This window comes from Aspergillus thermomutatus (genome assembly GCF_002237265.1).
Source record: "Aspergillus thermomutatus strain HMR AF 39 chromosome Unknown NODE_18, whole genome shotgun sequence".
NCBI lineage: Eukaryota > Fungi > Ascomycota > Eurotiomycetes > Eurotiales > Aspergillaceae > Aspergillus > Aspergillus thermomutatus.
In genome coordinates this window covers 121735-130278 of record NW_020798066.1, presented here as the reverse complement: position 1 = coordinate 130278, position 8544 = coordinate 121735, and the positions used below count along the sequence as shown (strand labels likewise).

General features: G+C 50.4%; 2 protein-coding genes across 2 annotated transcripts; both read right to left on the bottom strand.

The window, feature by feature from the left end:
* Positions 1–901: 901 nt before the first annotated feature.
* On the bottom strand, positions 902–2987 carry CDV56_108827 (FAD binding domain protein; the record flags this gene model as incomplete). Its single annotated transcript, XM_026762446.1, has 3 exons — positions 902–913; positions 982–2912; positions 2984–2987. The coding sequence occupies 3 exons, from the start codon at positions 2985–2987 to the stop codon at positions 902–904; spliced, it is 1947 nt and encodes a 648-aa protein (XP_026617755.1).
* A 2498-nt stretch (positions 2988–5485) lies between these two features.
* On the bottom strand, positions 5486–7397 carry CDV56_108748 (putative GABA permease; the record flags this gene model as incomplete). Its single annotated transcript, XM_026762367.1, has 7 exons — positions 5486–5932; positions 5994–6319; positions 6377–6733; positions 6827–6909; positions 6959–7072; positions 7128–7198; positions 7254–7397. 7 exons carry the CDS (start codon positions 7395–7397, stop codon positions 5486–5488), a joined length of 1542 nt encoding a protein of 513 aa, XP_026617754.1.
* Positions 7398–8544: the final 1147 nt, after the last annotated feature.

The following is an 8544-nucleotide window of genomic DNA, read 5'->3' as shown; positions in this document are numbered from 1 at the left end:
CCTAATCAGGTCTGCGGCCTGCGGGGAAAAGATGAAATCACTGCAATTAATGTCGTCAGTCTAATCTCTCTCTTTCCAGCTTACTACACTTCCTGTCGACCGTCACATCACTCGGGGACAAATAACAGGCGGACATCTGCCTATGCCTTCCAACGAAGATCCCACAAGTTCGAAATCCCTCGTCAGCGGAGACTGACAATCCATCGCCTCGGACTATCTATATTCACGTAAATGCAGAAAGGAGCATCGGTGCGGCGAGATTCTCCATCGAGGAATACATCTCTACCAAGGGTGATTCTCGGGATTAGTGTGCTCGCACAACCGGGTATTGCAAGCTGCTATGCCATCTTCCCCGCGTATTAGGATGATTCGGTACAAGTATGGCTTTCCAGCAACAGGCCAGGTTTAGCCTTCTGTCCCCGTAAATTGGGGATTGCCTCCGTTGAAAATTAACAGACACTCTAAACTACTCTATGATTACTTCAACCTGTGGCCAAGTTACGCTGCATCGCAATATGCCGGGGGATGTACAGCGATGTGAAATGCATCTGCCCTTGGTATTGCTACCGTCTCAAGTAAATCTATGATGTGAATATGCGTATATACCCATGATAAAATCGAAACAGACGATCGTCCGACAAAAACCTGCGCAGACAATAAGAAACAGATCAAGTGAATGAACCGTCCCGCTAAAACAGACTGAAATCAATAGGTAAATCCCCCAAGATCACATAATACCTAACCAACCTGATTGAACCAGCATAGGAAATAAACCCTGCGGCGCAAGTATTTGAATCAATCGCATCACCGTGGTCCAGCCGAGATCAACTCTGGTGATGCGCTGAAACGAGGAATGAAATGCTGAGAGGCCGAGCTGGAGAATAATGTACACGGACGGGAATTACCAGGTTTCCTATGTGTTGTTAGCAAATTCCTCCCAAGGATTTTTCCTTTCTCCCTGAAAGAAAAGGCGCAACTCACGGCAATATATTGACCGGCTTCCTTCTTGTTCTGCCAAAAGAGCTCCGCTTCCTCGCGATTCAGGTTCCCCTTGGCTATAGCCACATCCACCAAGGCCGCCTCAACGCCTTCGCCCATGCCCTTGCCGCTACCGCAGACAAAAACACGTCCGTCAAGGGCATTGATGACGAACCAGACGAGGTCGGCCTGATGACGGACCTCTTCCTGGACGTACTTGCTCTCGCCGCGACGGCTCTGCACGACCGTCCGCACCTTATCCTCTTCAACACCCCATTCGCCGCTGTAGAGCTCATCCAGAAGGGAATCGCGAATCCCCTGCAAGACCCAGACCTTGTTGGCGCAGTTAGCCGACTGCAGACGGCGCTGGACGAACCCTCGGAACGGCGCGATACCGACACCGGCGCCGATGAGGAGCATGGGACCGTCGGAGGCGAATCGCTTGGCCAGAGGATTGGCCATCAGGCCACGGAACATGGGAACGTGGAGATTGAGTCTCCCGGGATCAATGCCCTTCTGCTCCGCGTCGATGGCCTGTTTGGCGAGCCGTTCAAGATATCCGGATCCGACCCCGGTCCGAAGACCGCCCTTCCAGTCCTCGCTTTCCGCCACAGACACTGCGATCTCAACGAGTTTACGGCACTTGGTATCCTTCCTCTGGCAGGAGATCTGGGGGTCCTGCGACAGGGAGTAGAAGCGTGGCATCAGGGTGTTCAGAACGGATAGAAGATGGTCGAGGGGCGGCTGAGAGGAGGGGAATGCGTGGAGTAGCTGGGAAACGGTAATGTAGGATCCTGTGCGGAGATCACAGAAAGCGCCCTGGCCCTGGGCTGAAGAGAGAAACATGAGTATCTTCTTCTCGTTGGGTTCGGTTGCGTACTCGGCGAGTAGTCGGAACAGAGGCTTGGTGGGTGGGTAACTCTGAATATCGGAGCACCAGCTCAGGAGCTCTCTCCGGGTGGTGATCAGGTCCCGAGGTTGGTCATCGCCCCAAATCGTAGGCCACCGGCCCTTGGTGGTATGCAAGGTGATCTTCTTGTCACGGATGGACTTGGGGATACCAAGCAGGTTGAAGATATCATCAACCTCTTCTTCCTTATTTTTTGGGCAGACACCAATCGCCCCACCCACGACAAAATCAACGTTCCCACTCTCCGCAGGGTAGTCGGTCACGTCAATGTCAAAGTGGAAAGTCCGCTTCTCCGCCCCGGGCTTGGTGAGCTCTCGGGCGTGATGCAAAGGTGCACGGTACACATTGTATGGGGGATGTGGCTGAACGAAAGTGGGCGGGTGATCCGGGGGACCCAGCTTCAGATCCAAGGCCGATGCTGGTACCGGTGAGAAGGACACTGTCTTCTCCGGTATGGGAACAATGTTGGTCAGTTCACTGTCCAATGTGAGGTAGTCAATATTGAGGTTGAGTTTTCTGAATGCTTCGTTGTCCGGAGCAGTGACAGCGTCAGCACCAGGCACAGGTCCACGGATCTTGGTCAACGGCTGGCTGCGACAGCATCCACCACCGCAGCAGAGAGGCTGAACCTTCTGGGTGCCTGCAGTACCCACGCTCTCCAAGACTCGTCTCATATCCTCGGAGTTCTGTGAGATGAGGACAGTGGATGCTCGTCTCTGCTGCCCATTTCCGCTCTCTGCTGATGACTTTCGTCTTTCGTGTGAATCAGGCTGCTCTTCATCTAGGGGAGTAAGAGGAGTCGATGGGGTATCAGAGTCGGTCGAGCCTTCGGTTTCTTGAGTGGGTGACGAGCCGTCGAAGCTAGTATCAGTGATTGACAGTGACCGAACGCGAGGTTCTTCCGGCACTGGGTTGTCCGGGTGGGAGGTGGAAGAGACCGGGATGGTTCGGTAGTCCCCATTGCTAGAGTGACTGAACCTCGAATCCTTTCTCGAGGACAGCGTTGGTGGTAAAACGGCGTGCACTATATTGAAGGGTCAGGGACAGTCTCAAATGTCAATGAGAACCGAAGGGCCGAGCAAAGGTGCGACGTACCCATGGTGTCGGCTGGGAAGTTTCGAAAAGGAGATACGGCAATTAATTGTCGAGGAACAGAAGAGTAGAAGGATGTGAGGGGATAGGAGAAAGAAAAGAGACGAGCGTAGAGCCGAGACAAAACGGCTGGCTGACTGCACAAGCAGTAAAGATCGGATGAAGAAAAGCTTAACGAAAACCAGCAATTGAGCTGCAAAGACTGTCAGGACCGGACAGATCGGGGGCCGCCAAAGCCGCGGACATGCAGACTCGACAGGATAGTAGGAGAGAAGGGTGAGCGAGATGGGGAGATGCTGGGAGGAGTTGGTCCGCGGAGGAAAAAGGAATGGGATCAGTTAATTATCATCGGGATTGGGTGGGATGATGGCGGGAACGAAAGAGGCCTGCCTGGGGCAAAAACCGGCGCCGGGATGGCGGTTCCGCTGCGCTAGGTAATGATGCGTAACAGTGGGTGGATCAGATACTATGAATATCGAGCAGAATGTCTCCAAAAGTCAGAATTGATGTCTCAAGAGTAGGATGAAATCCTATAGATGCAAGGAGGAGGATTAGATGGAGAGTGATGAGATAAGTATAGAGTGGAGGGCAGAATGTTCTTAATAATATTGGTATTGGAAGTTGAGGAAGATCAGATTACCGATCCGGCCGTCGCAACCTTTGCCACTCGCTGCCATCCGGAATGTCACTCACGTAGGTACACTCTGTAACTTTGCTCACTCAGTAGTCAGGCTGACTGTATCTGACGCAATCAAGCAATTCATTGTTCTTATGGGATCTTCTGTAGACTGCCACTGCTTTAATTGTCTTCAAACAATATTATCATTCGTATCTGGTCTCACCGCGTCCTACTAAGATCCGCTCCTGCAGCTAAGCGGATCATTCTTACATTAACCTACCACCAAGTTAGATACCCGATGCTAATTGTCAGCAGCTGAATGGACAGCTGAGCCAGATACAAATTTAGCCATCTCACTACCGTACGGAGTGCTAGTTAGTACCTTCAAGCGATGAAATCTGGAGTACTCCAGGACGGCAGTGTCTTGCGAATGTGTATCGGACTGTAATCCGTACGACCAACGGCAGCCGGTTCCCCTTACCGTTCACCGATCTAATCTGATCCGGTCGCCAGCTTCCCTTGGCCCTCGCCTACAGAAAATCGAATGACTTACGTCGGCCCTCGGCTAAGTCTCCCACCAGAATCTTGCTACTCGTATGAGTTGTAAATATTATTGTATGTGCAGGATTAGATCCCGCTTTAGATACCCATTACGGAGGCGGGTTCGGCCCCGTCCACCTGTTTTTTGGAGGACTCTGAAAATGGATGGTCGGTATGTGGGTTATCTGATCCGGACTCATGCTCTTTTGCAAACCGACCTCGATATCACTTCTCCCAAGAACATTAAGAATCATTGATATTAGCCTGACAAGAGTTACCTATTATTATGGGTCCCAGCTAGATCATTCGCCGAAGCCCATCACTCTACGCCAAAATGACACCCTCCACTATGCGCAATAATGACACCAGTAATGTTCATGTGACAGCTCATTTCGGAAAGTGGGGACATGCCGATATCGGACTCGATCATATCAATCAGATAGCAAAGTGATACGAAGTCAGTCACAGACTGTTTGATCTGATAAATATGGAACCAAGGACTGTGCCACTAGATGCACTGGTGCAATGAGTCTGTATAAGGCCGTCAAGAAAATCTATAACTACCCCAGGCAAGACGACTCTCACCGAACAATCTCATCCATCAACCTCTTGAAACTTCGCGACACAGCTTGAAAGACGAAGTTCAGTTTGTCCAAACATAATAGCACAACCTGAATCCAACCATTCACCTGAACCATGAACATCGATGATGCTCGCCACTAATGCAAAAGCTCGACCTTCAGGCACTAGCCAAGTCCATCGGCAAATAGGAATTTCATCCGAGCGCGATTCCCCCTGACTTGTCCCTTAGTTATCAGATCCCATGGCTGAGTCATTGACCCGGTGGTCGGGCTTACGTTGGCCTCTATTGCTTTAATAGGGGTATTATAGTCTCCGTCTCTGTCTTAATGAACAAAAGTGATGCGTCTAGCTGGGTGGGGACTCTCTGGCTAGACGCGGAGTTCAACTGATGTTTTCAAGATGCCGTCGATAGGACTGGGACGAGAAGAGCCAGCTCGGGGAGTCAATCTCAGCTCATGTAGCTGATGTAATGGCGTTTCAATATTTATTCTTTTGGTAGCGAAACTATCGCAGCGTTTACGAGCATGACTCGCACGGAACTTCTATTAAAGTTCTAGCTGCAAATCGACGGCATCGTTCCTGTAAATCGTCTGAGGACATTTAATGATGTACCTCATCTTGTTATTTTAACGAAAAGTTACTTGAACTCGAGCGCACGGCTCAATCTTGACAAACGCTATGTACCTCATTACACTAAAGTCATGATCTATATAACAAGAATAAAAATACAAATCAAAAGCCAGAGGTCCTGTGTATGTGAACTCTCAGGCGTAATGTCTGCCCTCTCTCTTCACCAGCGCCACGGGAGCAATGAAATTATGCCGGCCCCAGATCATATAATAAACGGAGGCAAAAGAAAGCATACCGACATACATCACCACACTCCAATTCATTGTTTTCGTGTCTACGGTCTTCGTCAACGGGAAAAAGGAAAAGACGAAGATGGGAAGCAAGAAAGCCAAAGAGGCAATATTGACGGCCATACCGAAGCGGCCAAGGGTCCATCGGCGAGGTGGCAGGGGCTCGCCCCGGATACGCTTCAGGAGCACGCAGCCTATTGAAAGAATGTAGGCAGATATCAAGGAGGTGATTGTCAGTGATATGATGGCGGACAGGGCGACCTGGGAGCCAATGTTGATCAAGGAGAGAAGAATGGTGACTGCTAGAGAAACCATGACGGAGTTGAGAGGGATGTTCCATCCCGGGGTGACCTGCATGGAGCAATCAGTAACGCTGACAGAGCCCTGGGGAGCCTGGTGGCGTGAGACTCACATAGGCAAAGAATGATGAAAATGGCAATCCTTGATCTCGGGCAAAAGACCATAGCTGCCGGGATGCCGTTGCGACTTCAGTGATCGTGCTGGCGGTGAGCGTGATCACCAAGATCGCGGTCATTGCGTTCGTTGCCGCGTGGCTGTTGGTGGTGTTGTAGAAGATCTGGATGAACGGAAAACCAGTTGGAGTACTCAAGATGCTGTCAACATCGCCGAGGGTGAAGCAAAGAGTGACAATCATGACAAATCCCAAGACTCCATTGACTGCGACGGCGGACATCATTGCTTTTGGGAGCGTCTCCGCTGCATCCTTGATCTCCTCGGCTTGAAATTGGTTCAGTAATGCTTTTTGAGGACAGAAAGAGAAGACACGGCACTTACACATGTGTACCGAGCAGTCATAGCCTATCATGGCTGTAATAGTGGTTGAGAGACCGACCAAAGTGGCAGTGCCATCACTATTCCATCCTCCAGCATTATTGAACTCCGTAAAGACTGCTTTCGCATTGTTTCGAGGAGCAAGAACCCAGAGTGGGATAATGATGGCGAACAGCCCTACCACATGAATGATCAGGATAAGTCCTTCCACCATGGGCAGGTTTTTGGCCAGGAATGTGTTGAACAAGATTGAAAATGTCGTTATTGCCACCACCAACAATGTGCCGTGCCAGCGCTGAAACGCGTAGGTCGGGTCATTTAGAACGATCAGCCCTTGTATGATTGTGCCAGCGAGGAAAGCTATTGATACAATAGCGCACTGCCATCCAGTTGCACTGAGCCATCCTATCTACGTCAGTTTCCTCCAATCAAGGCCCAATTCTTGACGCCTACCGGTAATGTAGCTCAAGAACTTTTGGCCCCTTCGGGGAGCAAACTCAGAAACCCAATGGTATTGACCTCCTGAGGTTGGAGCCCTAAAATTTGTCAAAAAGAGCTTGATCCAAGGTAGAAAGACAGGCTCACATGGAAGCCATTTCCGCTATACTGGCGAAAACGAGGGCAAATCCTGCCGTGACAATAAGAAAGCCCCATATCAACCCTGCCGTGCCCCCGTCAGTCAAGGCGGAGCTCAACAGCCTTCAACTCCGGAGTCAGTTACTCTGATCACTGGGAAATGGCAGGATGAACTGACGTCAATATGACTTCCCACGTTGAAATCAGCGTGCAGCCGAATCCAAGAATTGAGATGAAGCGGAAATTTCTCTGATTGATGTCGTCGTTAGAGAGTCTCGTGCATCAGCAAATCTAACAAACTAACCCGCAAAACCTGCACTCGCCCTAACGCGCTCATGTCTCGTTGATCTGCAACTGTGCCCATATACTTTGGGGCAACAAGACCCTTCGCAGAGTACCCGGCCTCTTGAGCGAGATCATCCTCGAGATGGGTATCTTGAGGCGCCATGAGGACTGCAGATGAGCGAGCACTGAAAGCTAGTCAGATATCGATGCTAAAATCTCAGCATGTAAGTCAAGCTGGCGGCATACAGCTCAAGGTACAGAGGAAAGAGCACTCTTTTCTGATAAAGAGAAATGGCGACGCTGGTTCGTTTGCCTCAAACAAGAAAGCCAATGTTTTACAGTATTCACCAAGAGAGCCGAACCAATGGTTATCACCCTGAAAGCAAGGAGAGCAGACAAGACACCGAGCCATGTGGGAAGGAGAGGAGAGGCGAAGAAATCAATGGGACTTGCCAGTGCAACATTGCATAATTGTACATCCCTCCCGGACCTGGTCCGAGGAGGTACACAATGGTAACAATAGTGCGCTTTTCAGGACCCGATGGCGATCAATTGACTCCATTTTGAGTTTGAATCGTGCCTTTCTTTTTCTGAAGCCTGAAGGCACCTTGCATAGCGCCAAGGATCAAAAAGAGCCACCACAAACCATGAAGCCAAACGGGGTGTGGGAGCAAATCCGGATGTCATTCCTCCACCCACGAGAGGTTGAACGAGAAATGCGGTACTTTATACCAGATACATTCTTTTTGGAGAATGGCTAACTTCCGATCTTCCCATTCGCAGGACGACAGCGGTGAGGAATGTATGACCCGAAGCTCAGGAAATGGAAGAGGTGCAGGCAAAGCTCATCCCCCACGTAGCCCTTGTGTAACCCGCAAGTGGTGATCACAGGGCCATCCCTTTGTCCACATTGGGCGGTCTTTTGCTCCGAAAGTGAAGGACGAGAAGAATTTGGCATCACACAGTGCTCCTGCACAGAAAGTCACTCGATAATGGAGTGACTGGGCTTCATCAAAAACCATGCGGCCACCTTTCAAAGCGCAGACTGAGACTGCAGCAGCACCGACCACCCTGGCAAGCCCCTCGGTTGAGCTTAATCTCGCGGTGTAGATGAGGCTTGGTAGATCCCCAAAGGGCTGTCTCATTGTCAAGCACAATTACCCTGTGGCAGTTGTTGAAAATGTCTCGTCCCCTCGCGACATTTTGGTTCGAAACTGAGTCACTTTTTTCCACATGGTTAGACTACCCCCCTTCCTTCGTCTGGTCGAGTCCTCAAGTTTTGGGATGGATGATCGTGTCCCATTATCGAC